The sequence below is a fragment of the Prionailurus bengalensis genome, chromosome D3, assembly GCF_016509475.1.
Source record: "Prionailurus bengalensis isolate Pbe53 chromosome D3, Fcat_Pben_1.1_paternal_pri, whole genome shotgun sequence".
Taxonomy (NCBI): Eukaryota; Metazoa; Chordata; class Mammalia; order Carnivora; family Felidae; genus Prionailurus; species Prionailurus bengalensis.
The window spans coordinates 17,073,478-17,091,937 of record NC_057356.1 but is presented as its reverse complement, the minus strand read 5'-3'; the positions used below and the strand labels follow the sequence as shown (position 1 = coordinate 17,091,937).

Sequence of the window (18,460 nt, the reverse complement as noted above, 5' to 3'; positions counted from 1 at the left end):
GTAAGAATGGAAAAATACTTTCCCTGGACAAGAGGGAATAAGAATGGCAAAAAAAAAAAAAAAAAAAAAAGAAAAGAAAAAAGATCCACAGTACCGTGGACACATCAGACCCTGTGTGGCCGACTCTGGGCTTGGCACTTTGCATGACTTTCTCCCTCCCACAAAACCTGGAGTGGCCCGTGCAGCCAGAAGTCAGCTTCTCCTGGTCCCTCACCACACCTTAGCATCCGTATTTCCAAAACCCAGTCTCCTCCTCCTAGCCATGGCTTCCCCAGACGTGCCCCATACCTACGATCTCAATGAATGGCCAAATCTTATCCTTGGCATTAACAAAAAAAAAGAGAAGAAAAATCCTCCTGGCATTTTGTTGGCATTTTGTGGAAGGAGTTTGGATGAGGGCGGCTGTGAATTCAAAACACCGACCCCGACAAGTTTTTGCACACCCTGGGGATAAGGGAGACGTTGGCCTGGATGTGAGGAACAAAACGGCAAATGAAGGGTGTGTTTACTTTGGGTCTTAGAAAAGAAAGAGCTCAGTTCATCCTGGGCCTGGCCCTGAGTAAGGAAAGGATTAACAGAGGCAGGGAGAGAGAGGACCCTCAAGAAGGCGCCAGCTCCTGGGGCAGGGGGCGGGGGGGGGGGGGGGGGGGTGGGGGGGGGGTGGCGGGAAGGCCAGCACACTGGGAAACGCTCAAACTGACAGTCAGTGAGTGATCTCCAGAGGGCGCTCGGCCCCACACTCAGCCCTTTTTTTTTCCTGATCACGTAAAAACAGAAAGAAAATTACAGCTGAGCAAATTCACTTTCGGTTTCCAAACCCAGTGAGCGAGGCCTGGGAAAGAACCGCCTCTGGGCCTGAGGCCTCCGAGGAGGAATGGAATGTGTTCCCCCGGTCCTTTAGCCTTCCAGAGAAAGGCTAGACCCCTTACAGGGCAAGGCAGAAGCCCAGAGAATTTACCCCAAGGGACAGCCTGGTCCTGGAGAGATGGAGCTCTTCCAGAACCTGTATGAGACCCCCGCAGACATGCTGTCCGCCTTTGTGGAGCGGAGCCTTCAGCCCGAGGGGGACTGGAAGGAGGAAGTGAAGGATGCCTGGCAGAGGATCGAACGTTTCTTCAGGGATCGATGCTTCCACGATGAGCTGGTTCTAGACCAGGAAGTCAGGGTGTTAAAGGTGGTGAAGGTGAGCCAGCGGGAACTTGAGTGGGGGACTTGAATCCCAAGCCCTGCGCTTGGAAACCATGTGACCTTGCGGGAGAGGTTATTTCATCTCTGGAAGCCTCATTACCCCCACCCCCCACCCCGTCTTTAACCTAGATTTGTTATAAGGAATAAATGAGTTAAAGTGTGGGTGTAGCAGGATTCTCGCAGAGAGAGTCGTGACACCCAGGCTTTGCTTTACAGGAAGCAACTTTATTCGTGCTGTCACTGATCAGTTGGGTTCGTACTGGAAGAAGTGAGCCCCCAATGCCACGTGGCGTAGTTTTTCATATATTTTTTACTTCTTTGTCTCCCATATATGGTAACACACAAACGTGTAGTCTGGTTGAGTGGTTTCATGTTACAAGGTTGTGAGGGATGTTGTCATATATGCCTATAGCCAGGTTACCTTCAGGTGTTTTTTCCCCCGTAGGGAGGGGACCCTACCGCGTGGGCAAGTGCTTTTATACAGTAAATCATCCTATAAATCTGAAGGATGGTAAGGGATGATGATGATTATTTGAGATCAAGCTGGTTGCCGGGGTGGCAGGAAAAATATGGCTAAGCTTGCTGTCTCTCTCAAAATAAATAAATATTTTTTTTAAAAATCTACCTAGCAATTAGGAGTACTTAATGGATTAAACGGACTGACCATGTAATTCAACACTCACTTATATCATGGTTTTTCCTGGAAAGTACTAAATTGTAATACAACTTTTAACATACCACCCTAAGTCAAAAGTGCCTTGACCATCAATCAGGCTAGGTTTTGCTAATTTTGCTAAGATGAAAGATATCTATGAACCTAAAAAATAATAATAAAGTAGCCAATTACCTTACCAGCAAAATAAGTTTATTCAGGAAAAACAAAGAACGGCAACTCAACACAGGCCAGCTATGCAAAACCATAATAAACAAGTCCCACCGCAAAGTAGACGAGGAACTTACCGGAAGGAAGAGGAAGGTGGGAGGGATTGTTCTAAAGGAAAAGCTGGTCAGAGTAATGAGACTTTCTCATTGGCTGAGTTGCAGGGGTAGTCTAGTCGGTTCCTTGCAGAAAATGCAACGTGCATCTTTTGGGGGGGGCGGGGCACTGCAATTGATGTGTCTGTTTACAATTCTGTTGGGGTCTGTAATTGACAATTCCTGCAATTGATATTGAGTGGTCCCGCTCCTCCTGCTGGCCTCCCCCTCTGGTCTCAGACCCCATTTTGTGAGGTTTCCCTTAATTTTCATATATCTAAAATTTACTTAAGTAAATCAGGCTTTGCCTTGGGGGTGGTATGGCTGCCAAAGGAAGGACCTGCGGCTTTAAGGAATTTTTTTTTTTTTTAAGAATCTTTAAATAAAGGGTGGAAACCAAAGAGTCAGGGGTGTCACCAGCATAGCATGAGCTTGCAAAATGGAAATCAAGAGTTACAAACTCTCTAGTTAAAAAGATACAAACTTTGCACCGCCGGTCTCTGCCTGTTCCACATAGCTGAATTTCCTGGAGGGACTGTAATGTATGCTTTCAGGACCGAAAACCAAAAAAAAAAAAGAAAGAACCAGAAATGGGACAATATTCTCTGAAGGGTGGGTTTGAAAGTGCTCAAGTATTTTAACATATGTCGCAAAAAGAGTTCTTCCATGAATTTGAAAGTGCTGTGTTTCCATTGGCGATGCACGTTGCGTTTTCTACATGCCATTTATGTTACTTCGAATACCCCTGCCCTGAAGTTCCCATTCTCACTTTTAGGGGTATGTGTCAAGTGGAGACTATTTGAAGAAGAAGAAGGAAAAAAATCACTTTCCCTTTCCCTCTTGTTCTCTCAATGATCTTTATTTCCAGAAGTTTCAATACTCCTGGAATAACTATGTCCCAAGTATTTTGAGCTGTACCAGAAATGCCTAGAAGGAATGTTTATGGAGTTAAACGCCCTGTTTGGATAAACACTGGTAAACCAGCAACTGCAAAAAGGACACACGTTGGTAACGAATGTTTCTGTTTCTATGTGAGGAGGAAGGAAGAGGTTACATTGCATCAATTCAACACTTCCTTCTCTCTGCCTTTCTGGACCTTGGTAAGCACTAGACTTTCTAAGTTGCATCTAGTTTTCGTGATTCCGTCTATCTATATGGTGGTGACTGTGACTTTCTTGAGTTAAATGTACCGATACCATTGGATTTCCTACCACGAGTGACCTAGAGAGTCTTCTGGGACCAGCAGTAACTTTTGCAAAGATACCCCCTGCAGTGCTTGATCACGGCCATCCTTTGACATCTATATTCTTCCTTTTACTATTCTGTTTCCTCAGGTCAAGGAACCCGATGCCAAAATCAAGGCTACATGGGAACCTGAGATCAAAATTACCTCGTAATTTAAAAAACATTTTTTTTCACATTTATTTATTTTTGAGACAGAGCTTGCACAGGGGAGGGGCAGAGAAAGGGAGACAGAATCTAAAGCAGGCTCCAGGCTCTGAACTGTCAGCACAGAGCCCAATGTGGGGCTCGAACCTGTGAACCTCAAGATCATGACCTGAGCTGAAGTCAGCCACTTAACCATCTGAGCCACGCAGGCGCCCCAGCCTCATGTGATTTAAAAAAAAAAAAAAAAAATTTTTTTTTTTTGGATTTATTTATTTTTGGTAGAGAGAGACAGAGCACAAGTGGGGGAGGGGCAGAGAGAGAAGGAGGCATGGAATCAGAAGCAGCCTCCAGGCTCGGAGCTGTCAACACAGAGCCGGACAAGGGGCTCAAACTCACAGGCTCAAACTCACAAACCGTGAGATCGTGACCTGAGCCTAAGTCAGATGTTTAACCGACTGAGCCACCCAAGCGCCCCTCATGATTTTTTTTAACGTTTATTTTTGAGAGAAAGAGAGAGAGACAGAGCACGAGCAGGAGAAGGGCAGAGAGGGAGAGAGGGAGACACAGAATCTGAAGCAGGCTCCAAGCTGTCAGCACAGAGCCTGATGTGGGGCTCGAACCCACGATCCGCGAGATCATGACCTGAGCTGAGGTCGGACGCTTAACCGACTGAGCCACCCAGGCGCCCCATGATTTTTAAAAACTATACAAGTAATTTCTGGCACCAACCCAGATGAAGTAAGGCTCTTACCAACTCACACAAATTATAGCTAAAACTCTGGACAGACATCAAAAAACAAGTGTTTAAGAACTCTGAAAAGTAAACAACATTAGGCAGATTTGGGACCGAAGTCAAAACTCAAATAACAACCTATAACAAAGGTGGTTATAGTGGAGCAAACTAGCAGTACATGGAACAACATGGATGGATGTCAAAAGCACTGTGCTCAGTGAAAACAAAAAAGCCGGCTTCTAAAAAGTCCCATACAGTACAATTGCCTTTGTGTCCTTCTTGAAATGACAGCATTATGGAAATGGAAAACAAATTAGTGGTTTCTAGGGTTTAGAGATGGGGGGGGCAGGTGGTTAGGTCTCTAAAAGAGCAGAAGGAGGAAATACAATGAGATAGTTCTGCATCCTGATTTCAGTGGTGATTGTAGGAATCTACACATGCATAAAATGTCTTAGAACTATATGCCTTGCATCGATGTTGATTTCCTGGCTATATTTAGATAAGGTGTGATCGTTGGGAGGAAACTGCAGACCTGTCTAAACTATTTTCCTGCATACCTGTAGTCATTTCAAAATAAAAATCAATTTATTGTGCGGGGGAGAAGAGCCAGCCCCCTTCCCTGCCTACTGAAGGAGACCCCCAGATCCCCCTTCCTCAGAGGACATGTTCATTTCAGCGCTGTTTACCCAGCCAAGGAGCAGACACAGCCCCTCAGACGTAGCAACAACCCCTGGAATTTGGGAGTCTTTATTTTTCTTTTAATGTTTATTTTTGGGAGAGCGATATTTAATGTTTAATATTTATTTTTGGGAGAGCGATAGAGGGTGAGTAGAGGAGGAGCAGAGAGGCCGACAGAATCCCAAGCAGGCTCCACGCGGTCAGGACAGAGCTCGACGTGTGGCTCAAACCCACAAACCGTGAGATCATGACCTGAGCCGAAACCAAGAGTCAGACGCTTAACCGACTGAGCCACCCAAGCTCCCCGAAATTTGAGTCTTTAAAAATAACATTCCCCAGGACAGGGGAACAAATAAATAAACTTTATTTAAATATATATATATTTATACATAAGTGTGTGTGTATATATATATAAACATACATAAGTATACATATACATATTTATACATAAGTGTATACACACACACACACACACACACACATATATATATATATATATATAAACTTAACAATATATATAACATTCCATAGGACAGTGGCTGCCTTTCCACACTTTGGCGGAAGAGGACACATTTTCTCCTTCTCTTGTTGAGGTTTCTTTTGACCAAATATTAAGAACATGTAGTTTTCTAGTTCATTCCCTGCAACTGCATCGGCACTAAGTAGGGGGAAAGGACAAGGCAAGAGGAAGATCATTTGCAGGTGAACTAAGGGCAGGCAGGACTTTCCGTTCTCAGTCCCCCTCCAGTAGGGGGACCCCATCCTCACTTTGTACCGGGATTTCGATGCTTGTCCATGACATCCGAATTCCTTTTCCCTGCTTCTTTCTTTTCCAGGAAAGATTTATTTAAAAAAAAAATTTTTTTTAATGTTTATTTAATTTTGAGAGAGACAGACTGACAAACAGAACATGAGTGGGGGAGAGGCAGAGAGAGAGGTGGGGGGAGATGCAGAATCTGAAGCGGGCTTCAGGCTCTGAGCTGTCAGTACAGAGTCTGACGCGGGGCTCCAACTAACAAACGGCGACATCGTGAGGCGCCCCCAGAAGGAGAGATTTGCGATGCATCTTTCAAGGCTACTGCTGTGCCTTGTTCTATGAACACATATGTTACCTACACACTGGTAGGTAGAGCCTACTCAGAGCCTGGAGCCTGCTTCGGATTCTGTGTCTCCCTCTCTCGCTCTCTGCCCCTCCCCCACTCGTGCTCTGTCTCTTAAAAATAAGCATACATTAAATTTAAGCAGCCACATGTGGCTCTTGGCTACCATGTTGGACGGCACGCAGTTAGGCATCGAACATCTCTGGAATGAGCTAGAAGAAGCTGGTAACTGTGGGGGCCTCTGCAGAAGGAGCTTAGGGCCTGAGGTACAGGAGGGTTTTACGTTTCCTTTATATTCTTTGAACTGTTTATCATGTACTTAATTTTTCTAAATGAATGAAAAGACGTGGTCGGCAAAGGCCACCATGTACGGAGGAAACCAGGAGCTCCTTTTGGTACCTGTGTAGACAGCCTAACATGAGGCCCCTGGCTTCACCCCAGCCTCAAAGCTTCAGTCCCCAGGGGAGGTGAAGCTCCAACATTACTGTCCTCCCCAGGGTGGATCCTCCGGGAAGGGAACGACGCTGAACTACAGCTCCGACGTGGACTTGGTCTTGTTCCTGAGCTGCTTCCCCAGCTTCCAAGACCAGGCAGAACACCGTGCATCTGTCATCAGTTTCATCGAGAAGAGACTGACTCAGTATGGCAGGAGCCTGGCCTACAGCATCACCATGGTCCCGCAGAGAGAGACGTCCAGGGTCCCCCGCTCCCTGTCCTTCCACGTCCAGGCCAGGAAGAACAGTGAAGCCATTGGAGTGGATGTGCTCCCAGCCTATGACGCTCTAAGTAAAGACAACAATGGGGCGGGGCCAGAGAAACTAGGCAGGGGCCCTCCACCAACCTGGCCTTGGGGGAGGTTTGGGAAAGTGGAAGCCAGAGCGGGGAGAGTGGAGTTTGCCTTTTTTTCCCTGAAGGGCTGGGACTGGCGGTATACCTTGAAGATTAATTCCTTCCATAAACTTATGTGTTTCCATGTCCCGCTGCCGGGGAGCTAGGGAACTTCTGGATTCCCACCCAACCCAGGGAGGAGACTCTTCTCTGACCTTCTGGGAAACACCAGGGCAAGCAGGCACTTCAGGGTCTTTGGAGTTAGCTTGGAATCTTTGTCTTCATGTTTCTTTATTTTTGACAGAGAGAGCGTGAGCAGGGGAGGGGCAGAGAGAGGGGGGGACAGAAGATCACAAGAGGGCTCTTCACTGACAGTAGAAGCCCGACACGGGATTCGAACTCGCGAACCATGAGATCATGACCTGAGCCAAAGCCGGTCTCTCAACCAACCGAGCCACCCAGGCGCCCCTAGGTCGGAATCATTCTTAAAGACCGGGCTCTTGGGGCATCTGGGTGGCTCAGTGGGTTAAGCGGCCAACTCTTGATTTTGGCTCAGGTCATGAGCTCACGGTTTGTGAGATCGAGCCCCAAGTCAGACTGTGTGCTGACAGTGTGGAGCCTGCTTGGGATTCTCTCTCTACCTCTCTCTCCGTCCACACACTCGCAAGTGTGTGCTCTCCCTCTCTCAAAATAAATAAACTTAAAAAAACAAACAAACCAGGGCTCTTAATGTCTTCAAATTTTGGCACTGAGACTTACTAACTGTACGACCTTGAGCAAGCTATCTAACACCTCCAAGACTCAATATACCAGCCTGCCAAATGGCATAATGTCAGGTTGAACCATAGGAAATTGGCAACATTTGACCACGCTTGGGCCTCAAAAAGGGCACTCCCTATGGGTCCACTTAATTTTACCTGCTGCATGGAGCTGTTCTAAGGATTCCGTGAGCTTAACCCAGTGTCTGACTCATGCTAAGTCTTTGGTCAATGGGAGTTCTTTAAAATCTATGTGACTTTTGAGGGGGCCACCAAACCCTCTAAGCTTCCATTGGAAAACGGGAAACATAATGCTGTTCGTGCAGGAGACAATTCATGTCCACTGGATACCTCGTGGTTTTATTGCCCATCTTCCTCTCCTCAAAGAGTGGATTTTCTCACACAGGTTCTTTTGTCTCCCAGGAAATTTTTGCCCGGACTCGAAACCATCTCCGGAAATCTATGAAGATTTGATAACCAGTGGCGGCCACCCTGGGGAGTTCTCGCCAAGCTTCACAGAGCTGCAGAGGCACTTTGTGAAAAGTCGCCCTGTCAAGCTGAAGAACCTTCTGCGACTGATGAAACATTGGTACCTGCAGGTGTGGGGCTGGGCTACCGGGCTGGGAGGGGCAGGGACGACAAGGAGGGCAGATACACGCTAACATTTTTTTTTTTAAGAGAAAAAAATGGAAACAAGCCATCTCAGAATAGAGCTAAATAGGGACGCCTGGGTGACTCAGTCGATTAAGCGTCCGACTTCGCCTCAGGTCACCATCTGGTAGTTCGTGAGTTCGAGCCCCACATTGGGCTCTGTGCGCGCAGCTCAGAGCCTGGAGCCTGCTTCGGATTCTGTGTCTCCCTCTCTCTCTGCCCCTCCCCGCCTCTGTCTCGCAAAAAACAAATAAATACTTTTAAAAATTAAAAAAAAAAAGAATAGAGCTAAATAGTGTAGGCAAGTGATGTAATTGGAAACTGAATTGTAGGGAGTTGGACAGCATTTTGCATTATTGTGGCTGTTCTTTGTTGTTGCTCTATTCTGTTAACTTTTTTTTTTTTTTACATCCAAATTAGTTAGCATATAGTGCAACAATGATTTCAGGAATATATTTTTTAGTGCCCCTTACCCATTTAGCCCATCCCCCCCTCCCACAATCCCTCCCATAACCCTCGGTTTGTTCTCCATGTTTAAGAGTCTCTTCTGTTTTGTCCCCTTCGCTGTTTTTATATTATTTTTGTTTCCCTTCCCTTATGTTCATCTGTTTTGTCTCTTAAAGTCCTCATATGAGTGAAGTCATATGATTTTAGTCTTTGACTAATTTCACTTAGCATAATACCCTCCAGTTCCATCCACCTAGTTGCAAATGGCAAGATTTCATTCTTTTTGATTGCCGACTAATACCCCATTGTACATATATACCACATCTTCTTTATCCATTCATCCATCGATGGCCATTTGGGCTCTTTCCATACTTTGGCTATTGTGGATAGTGCTGCTAGAAACATGGGGGTGCATGTGTCCCTTCGAAACAGCACACCTGTATCCCTTGGATAAATACCTACTAGTGCAATTGCTGGGTCATAGGGTAGTTCTATTTTTCGTTTTTTGAGGAACCTCCATACTGTTTTCCAGAGTGGCTGCACCAGTTTGCATTCCCACCAACAATGCAAAAGACATCCTCTTTCTCTGCATCCCCGCCAACATCTGTTGTTGCCAGAGTTGGTAATGTTAGCCGTTCTGACAGGTGTGAGGTGGTGTCTCATTGTGGTTTTGATTTGCGTTTCCCTGATGATGAGTGACGTTGAGCATCTTTTCATGTATCTGTTAGCCATCTGGATGTCTTCTTTGGAGAAGTGTCTATTCATGTCTTTTGCCCATTTCTTCACTGGGTTATTTGTTTTTTGGGTTTTGAGTTTGATAAGTTCTTTATCTGATATGTCGTTTGCACTTGTCTTCTCCCATTCCGTCAGTTGCCTTTTAGTTTTGCTGATTGTTGCCTTCTCTCTGCAGATATTCTCTTAACTTCTAACGCACCGTGCCTTGGTCGCAGCCTCTTGGTTTCTAAAGGACAATTAAATGGTTCCTGACATGCACAAATGTGATTTTCCACAGGCTTCAGACCTCAGGCATTTCATACAACAGTAAGAAGAAAGCTACCACGTATCAACCTTTTTTTTTTTTAATTTTTTTTTAACGTTTATTCATTTTTTTTTTAATTTTTTTTTTCAACGTTTATTTATTTTTGGGACAGAGAGAGACAGAGCATGAACGGGGGAGGGGCAGAGAGAAAGGGAGACACAGAATCGGAAACAGGCTCCAGGCTCTGAGCCATCAGCCCAGAGCCCGACGCGGGGCTCGAACTCAGGGACCGTGAGATCGTGACCTGGCTGAAGTCGGACGCTTAACCGACTGCGCCACCCAGGCGCCCCAAACGTTTATTCATTTTTTGAGAGACAGAGAGAGACAGAGTGCACGCAGGGGAGGGGCGGAGAGAGAGGGAGACACAGAATCCGAAGCAGGCTCCAGGCTCTGAGCTGTCAGCACAGAGCCCGACGCGGGGCTCAAACCCACAAACCGTGAGATCATGACCTGAGCCAAAGTCAGACGTTTCACCGACTGAGCCACCCAGACGCCCCGCTATGTATCAACCATTAATTGTCTGCCGTGGTCTAGGCTGAGTGCTCTGCATATTTTTTTCTCAGTCTTTCCAACAGCACTGTAATGTATGTATTTTTCATCAGCCCCATTTCGGGGATGAAAAAGCCAAGGCTCAAGGGCTAAAGTTGGGCTGAGATTTGAACACAAAGGTGCCTGCCTGTGTGCTCTTAATCAACAATACCACCTGGCTTTTTACAATAATAATTTATTTCATGGGGCTCCTGGGTGGCTCAGTCGGTTAAGTGTCCAACTCTTGATCTCTGCTCAGGTCATGATCTCATGGTTCATGGGTTTGAGCCTCGCATCAGGCTCTGCACTGGCAGTGTAGGGGGTGCTTAGGATTCTCTCTCCCTCTCTCTCTGCTCTTCCCCCGCTCTCTCACTCTCTCTCTCTTTCAAAATAAATTAAAAACATTTAAAATAATAATAATTTTTTTCGTAATCATAATTTTCATAATAACAATTATTTTTTCTGATTATTTGTATGTTACATTGGGCTCATGAAAAATTCAAGTGATGGAAAAAAAAGCATAAGAGAGAAGGCAAAATTTACATGAAATGCGGGGTGCTTGGGTGGCTCAGATGGTTGAGTGTCCGACCTCGGCTCAGGTCATGGTCTCACAGTTCCTGAGTTCGAGCCCCACATCCGGCTCTGTGCTGTCAGCTCAAAGCCTTGAGCCTGCTTCAGATTCTGTGTGTTTCTCTTTGCCCCTCCCCCACTCATGCTCTGTCTCTCTCTCAAAAATATATAAACATTAAAAAAAAAATCTGTTAAATTTACATAAGATGCGTGAGATGATACTAATAACATTTTTGGAGACTATGCCTTACGCCCCTCTTTTTATCTGTGTTCACACAGCTCATGCCTGGAGCTTACTTAAGTGGAATCCTATCACGTGTACTCTTTCTATGGTACACTCTTTACAAAAACGCATTTGCTTACGGACCTTTGGAGTTGAACTTTGGGGACTTAACCTGTTCATGTATTTTGCATCTTCTCCCATTGGGACATTTTCTTATCAATGGAAAGAACTTTTTGTAAATATTTACCATTATTTCTCATGTGTTGCAAATATTTTTACCAATCGACCGCTCCTCTATGGACCTTAGTTATCGTATCTTTGACAATACAGTTATTTCTAATTGTTAAACTACACAAACAGGGCTGACTTTTCTGGGTTGTAGTTTTTCTATCTTGCCGGCAGCGTGTAGGTGGTCTTTTAATTTTCTTCTAATATGTCTCATATACATTTTTACTCCATTTGCAATCTATTTTGGTATTTGGTGTGACAGTGGGATCATCTTTATTTTCTTCCAAATTGGCTGACAAGTCGTGCCAGCATCATTTGTTGGATTATGTATTTTTTTTCCCATTGTTCATCACCCTTACCGGTTGCTAAATTTCTGTATCCACTGGGCACTCTGTTCTGTTACACTTGGCTACGGTTTATACTGACACCAAAAACACACCATTTGGGGGACAACTGCTTTCTAAGTCATATCTGAGAAAACAAATACCAACCTCTCTGTTTTTCTTTTTCATAATTTTCTTGCGTCTCCTAAGCATTTATTCCCGTATTTGAATCTTAAGATCATTTTTCTCCCACTAAAAAACACCAGTGGGATGCTAATTGTAATTACAATAAATTCTAAATTAATTTTTGAGGCACTGAAAATTTCCCATGATTACACCTTCTCCATCTTTCAGTTTGTTCCGATTTTATGTTTTCAGTGTGTCGATGTGTTTTGTTTTTAATTAGCTTCCATATACACTATATTATATTGCCTCCCCCATTCCGACTCACTGACCCAGAAGGTCCATGAGAGGCCTCAGTTTCCTCTTTCATTGAAATTTTGATGGCCCCAGGACATAATCCATCTAGAGCCCAAGCTGCTGGGCTCATTTCAGATTTCATGGATGTGCTACATAATCCAGATGTAAAATGGAGTTGACAAAATAGTTATTTTATTTCTTTATTGTTATGCAAGCTCTATACCCAACATGGGGCTTGAACTCACAACCCTAAGATCAAGAGTCAATGCTCCACTGGCTGACCCAGCCAGGCACCCCTGAAGTTGACAGAATATTACTGGGACCTGGAAACTCCCAGTTGCCAGGGTAGCAATCTCAAAACCATTCTCTCTGTCTCTCTCCCTCCCTCCCTCTCTCTTTCCCTCTCCCCACCCCTCAACCCTGCAGTACTTGAAACCTAAATATCAAAACAAAGCATTGCCCGCAAAGTACGCACTGGAGCTACTGACCATCTACGCCTGGGAAATAGGTACAGATGAAAGTGAGAACTTCAACCTGGATGAAGGGTTTAGAGCCGTGATGGAACTCCTCATAGATTATGAAGACATCTGCGTCTATTGGACCAAGTACTATGATTTCCAAAATGAGACTGTCAGAATCTACATCAAACAACAGTTGAAGGAATGCAGGTGAGTATTACTTTCAGCTGCAAGGAATAGAAAGCCCAACTCATGCGAGTTTCAAACTAAGGGGAACTTACTGGCTTTTGTAACTGAGAAGTCCAAAGATGAAGGAAGCTTCAGGTGTGATGTGATCCAGATGTTCACTATGTCCTCAGGGTCCCATTCTGTGAAATCTGCCCTTCCCGGGGGGGTTTACCTTGGAATTCAGGCTCATCTCTTCATGACTTCCATCTTTTCTAGTCTTCTCATCTGAACTCCTCCCTTCCACTGCAAGAGGGAGTACACCTTTGTCCTAGAATTCTAAGCAGAATCCCCGAGGCTCACTCGGATGGGGTTACAATTTGTAACCTAATCCAATCATGAACCGAGAACTTGAGCTTGCAGGAAGGCTTCCCTTTACACAAGCATGTACGATCCCATAGACTTGAGTGACAGAGGCCAGGATCCTAAGTGTGATGGAGATTCACTCCCTTTCTCTCTCCCAGGCCAGTGATCCTGGACCCAGCTGACCCTACCAACAACCTGGGAAAGGAAAAGAGATGGGACCTCGTGGCCAAAGAGGCTGCTCACTGCCTGAGGCAGGCCTGCTGTAGGAATGAAGACCCCAGCCAGGGCTGGCTTGTACAGGTACAGTCACTGTCCCCAACCCCCAGTCATGATTCAATGATGACCGCCTGTCAACTCCCCAAGAATCCCCTCAAGGGGCACCTGGGTGGCTCAGGTCATGATCTTGCGGTTCATGGGTTTGAGCCCCTCTGAGCTGTCAGCACAGAGCCTGGAGCCTGCTTCTCATTCTGTGTCTCCTTCTCTGTCTGCCCCTCCCCTGCTTGCACTCTGTCTCTGTCTCTCTCTCAAAAACAAATAAGCATTTAAAAGAGAGAGAGAGGGTTCAGGGCACCTGGGTGGCTTAGTCGGTTAAGCGTCCAACTCTTGGTTTCAGCTCAAGTCACGATGTCACCGTTCATGAGTTCAAGCCCCACATCGGGCTGACAATGCAGAGCCTGCTAGGGATTCTCTCTCTCCCTCTCTCTGCCCCTCCCCCACTCACTGTCTCTCTCTCTCTCTCCAAATAAGTTAATACGTTTAAAAAATTTTTTAACATTAATAAAAAAGAAAAAGATGTAAAAAAAAAGAAAGAGAAAGAGACTTAATAGACGCAACCAGAACAGTCAGTGAGGAACACAGGATTTGACCACAGACAACCATACCGGTGGTGAAGGCCCCTGGGCACAGCTTTTCCTGAACCATCATAGCAGTCTTGGGTCTGAACACTACATAGGAATCCAGGCTTCAAAGCCCCGGACTATTAGCTCATCTGAGAGCTCATCTCCCCAACCTGCCACTCCCAGAGAAATCTTGTTGCCCCTCCCACATGTCACATCCCGCGGGAAAATTCTGAGGTTGGCCTCAAAGGCAGATCTGCGTAACCATAAAACATGAAGTCCAAACCAGGATATTTTTGAGCAGGAGATGGGGTGAGGCTAATTATGCCAGGACAAGGCACATACACCTGGACTGCCCTAGACCAACAGGAACGTCGGGTCACCCTGGATTAACAGCTGTGTCATGCATGATGCAGTGAATGAAAGTACCGTAGTTTTTATGACCACTACCCCCCCCTACTGAAAGATTCTTTAGGCTGCTCCCAGACTTTTGCCATCACAGTGAATATCCTTGAACATATGGCCCAGTGCCTGACATCTGTTAGGTTGTTTAACCTAGAACAACCCTATGATGCACCTGTGGGGCAGGTGCAAATGTTATCCCCCTGTGACAGGTGGGGACTCTGAATAACGCCACACAGGAGGAGTGGCTCTTTGGAGAACGGTTGCCACTTGTTACTCTGATCAGGGTGAGTCACAGGACAGAGGGTGACCCAGTGGTCCTGTAAGCCTAGGGCGACCGAATGTTCTGTTTTGCCTGGGACAGTCCTGGTTTATACCCGTTGGCTGCGATAATCATCGATAGCCCCTTTTTCTACTCCAAGTGTCTTGGTAGGCGATACATCATATCATCGGTAGACAAGAAGAGGAGGATTTGGAGGCAACAGCCACGACCATCACATATCCTTGTCTGCTCCTCCTTCCCTTCCAGCCAGCAAGAGAGGTCCAGGTGATGGTGAAAAAGACAGGAGAGGAGGCCTGGATATTGTCGGTGGACCCCTACAGTCCCATCTGGAAGATGAAAACGGAGATCAAGAGGACGTTTGGCCTCAGAGGGCAACAGCGTCTCTCTTTCCAGGAGCCGGGAGGGGAACGGCAGCTGCTCAGTAGCCAGCGGACGTTAGCCCATTACGGGATCTTCTCTAAGGTTAGCATCCGGGTGCTGGAGACCTTCCCTCCCGAGATCCAGGTCTTCGTGAAGAACTCTAGCGGCCAGAGCAAGCCTTATGCCATCCACCCTGACGACTCTATCTATGCCTTGAAAGCGAAGATTGAGGAGGCCGAAGGACCTTACGTGGAGGATCAGATACTAAAGTTCCAGAATCGGAAACTGAGGAATCACTGCAGCCTCTCAGACCTGCAGATCAAAGACTGTGACACCATCATGCTCATCAGGAGAAGCCACAGGCCCCTAGGAGTGCCCACGGTCGGGTTGTACATGATATAGACTTCTATGGCCCTCTTCCCCCATCCACCCCCTTCTACCCAGGCCACTGTGATTTTCTGAAGCATAAATATGAATAGACCCTTCCCCTGCGTGAAGTCCTCCAATGGCCCTATTACCTATGTAATAAAGTTCAAGTTCTTTTGCTTGGCATTCAGGGTCCTTGACAATTTAGCCCTTGCTTACCTCTTAATCTCGCCTCACCACTCTCAAAACACACCAGATGTGCCCAAACCCTTGCATCTCCAGAGCACTGAATGCTGGATCATACCTCCATGACTGTGAATCTCAACAACTATGTCGGATTCACCCGAGTCAGTTCTTGGTGGTGGGACTCAACCATCTGTGTCTCAACAAGCCTTCCAAGTCATTTTCTGCCCCTACACCCAGGTCAGACCTTCCGTGAAAACACTTGGGACCCTCATTGTATTCCCATGTGGGGATCATAAGTCTCCCTGATTTAAAGAGACTTGACAAGAGCCTTATTCCTGTGTCCCCGTGGTCTAGAATGCTGCTGGCCTGGTGTACATGTTCAGCACGTACTTGCTGAACAAACAAATGAGCCAAAGAATGACTTTGAATTCTTCCCTATTATCTTCCTGACGGTCTCAAGCCAGTTCTGTTTTGGAGACCACATAGTTTGGAATGCTCCCCCACCCGTGCCCCAGCTATGTCTCATTCTTTGAGATTGCCCATTCTCCCCCATACAAGCCCGGTGCTGGAGTCGTAGACCATTCTATGCTCCTACCCAATAGCTTCACTCATCTGTCCAAACCTAACCACCCAAAGGAATCAGCTGACCCAGCATAGAATCCATCTATTGGCTTTAGTTCGCCTATCAGATTTTGAGTCCTGGGACCAGTTCCCAGTATAGTTAAATAAGGGTGAACATCTAAGCAGAAATGCAATCGGAACAGATCAGCCTCAGCTCAAGTCTACAGGTGAGTAAAAAGACACCCCTCCACACAGACAATGGAGCACTGGAGCCACGCATAGCAAGAGAGAATCCAAAGCCCTTACACAGCCCCAGGGAGAGACACTGCGGGGGGGCGGGGGGTGCTGTTAGACCTGCCCTTTTAAAAAAATCAAATACCCCCCCAGCCTTTCATCAGTCTAAATTGAGCAGATCACAGCGGATCAGGTGTGCCCCAAAGCCTTGACTAAGATCTGCTTCTGCAGCTCAGTAAAATTCTTTTTCTCTGTTCCTCACTAAATTCATAGTTCCATGTGTCGACATGGCATTGACACCAAGATTCTCTACCACCATGATGTCATTGGATCCCTATCCACCCCCCCAACCCCAGAAGTTAGATGGAGGAGTAGGATTAACACCTTCTCTCCCGTTTTACAGGTGAGAATCCTGAGGGTTAGAGGCATTCCACAACACGCCCTTCCCAGTCTTTCCCGACTCAGTTAAGGACAATTCCATCCTTCCAGTTGTTAAACCCCAAGCTTCCAAGTGGTCCTTGAGTCCAGTCTTTGTCTCACATCATATTCTATCCATTAGCAAGACTTGTTTATATTCAAAATATACGCAGGGAAATGATGTCATGTCTAGGATTCACATTTAAATAACACAGGAGAGGGGCGCCTGGGCAGCTCAGACAGTTAAGCGTCCGACTTCGGCTCAGGTCAGAATCTCGAGGTTTCGTGAGTTGGAGCCCCGCATCCGACTCTGTGACCACAGCATGGAGCCTGCATGGGATTCTCTCTCTCTCCCTCTCTCTGTGTCCCAACCCCATTCGCGCTGTCTCTGCCTCTCTCAGAATAAATAAACGTAAAAAAAGTCAGACCATGTCACTCCTCTGCTTGAAACTCTCCAGTGGCTCCCCATTTCATTCAGAGTAAAAGTCAGGCCCAGTGGTCTTGAAGATCCCATAGCATTTATTCCCCACCCTTTGCCACTTAAACCTCATCCCCTCCCGCTCTCCCCCTTTGGTCATTCCCTTCCAGTCATGCTGTTATTCCTTAAACCCACCAGGCACATTGATACCACAGGACCTTTGCACCTGCTGCTCCTTCTGCCACGAATGAGCCTCTTCCCTCTAGCATATATGTGGCTCACTCTTTGCCTCCTTCATGTCTTTGCTCAAATATCTCCTTTTCAGGCCTTTCCAACCACGTCATTTAAGACCGAACATCTAAACAGTCATACACGCACACACACCGGGTACCTCTTAACCTCTTGCTTTGTTCTGTTTTTCTCCTTAGCGTTTCTCACCATCTTATTTACTATAAAATTTGACATAGTTATCCTGTTTATTGTCTGTCCCCACCATCAGAATGCAAGCCCTCTGCAGGCAGGGATTTTTGTCTCTTCACTGCTGTATCCCCAGCACCTGCCTGGCACGTAGTAGCTAATCAATATTTGTTGAATAAACAAATGAATGGCCAAGATTCGACTCCTGCCCAACTGTCCAGGCCCATCCCTCTCCTCTCCCCCCCCCCCTTTACCTTCTGTGCCAACACATAGTTGACAGCTGAGTCCCTGGCACACACCGGGATCGTTCGGACTTTTACTTTGTTCTTGGAACGCCCTCTCCCTTCTGGCTGCGTCCCCAGTCTTTTAAGGCTCACACTGGACTCTCAGAGTCTCTTGTCCGGCTCCCCTACTGCTCTGGGAGCCCCTGGGACAGGAACTACATCTCATTGTCTTTTTAACACAGCAACTGGCACCTAGCAGGCTTTCAATAGGTGTTTAGTGACTGAATCATAATATTTGCATTTACCGGGTGCTTTCTGTGCTCAATGCTCAGTGCTTCATCTGCACAACCTCCTAGGGGGTGGGTTAGCATTATTTTTTACAGATGAATTATGCGAGGGTCACAGAAGTTAAGAGTGTGGCGGGCAGTCTATTCTGCCGGACTCTGGGGTTCCCCTGGCTCACCCTGACTGACCACCAACCGACCGTGAGCAAGTCCCTTTGTCTTTCTGAGCCTCATTTTTGTGTGACAAGAGGGGGTGGCCGGGCCGATGGATGCCATCCCACTCTGACCTACTGGGAGAGTTGCCTCCTCTGGGGCCAAACCCAAGCCAATTTCAGTTTCCAAACGTCATGAAAGGGAAACTCTAGAAACTCTAAAAGCTGAGAATCGAAACCAACAGCAAAAAGG

The 18,460-nt window shown here is 46.4% G+C and overlaps 1 protein-coding gene across 1 annotated transcript; it reads left to right on the top strand.

Moving 5' to 3' along the window:
* The first annotated feature begins 778 nt into the window (after positions 1 to 778).
* On the top strand, positions 779 to 15,500 carry LOC122470326 (2'-5'-oligoadenylate synthase-like protein 2). The gene is made up of 6 exons (XM_043557798.1): positions 779 to 1,183; positions 6,561 to 6,849; positions 8,073 to 8,248; positions 12,505 to 12,746; positions 13,226 to 13,367; positions 14,835 to 15,500. The coding sequence occupies exons 1-6, from the start codon at positions 986 to 988 to the stop codon at positions 15,348 to 15,350; spliced, it is 1,563 nt and encodes a 520-aa protein (XP_043413733.1). The 5' UTR covers positions 779 to 985; the 3' UTR covers positions 15,351 to 15,500.
* Positions 15,501 to 18,460: the final 2,960 nt, after the last annotated feature.

Excerpts from the sequence above, each read along its gene's own strand:
- LOC122470326 (XM_043557798.1), top strand. The coding sequence starts at position 986 with ATGGAGCTCTTCCAGAACCTGTATGAGACCCCCGCAGACATGCTGTCC. Across the intron at positions 6,850-8,072 it reads CCCAGCCTATGACGCTCTAA|GAAATTTTTGCCCGGACTCG; the intron begins GTAAAGACAACA and ends TTTGTCTCCCAG. Across the intron at positions 13,368-14,834 it reads GCCAGGGCTGGCTTGTACAG|CCAGCAAGAGAGGTCCAGGT; the intron begins GTACAGTCACTG and ends CTTCCCTTCCAG.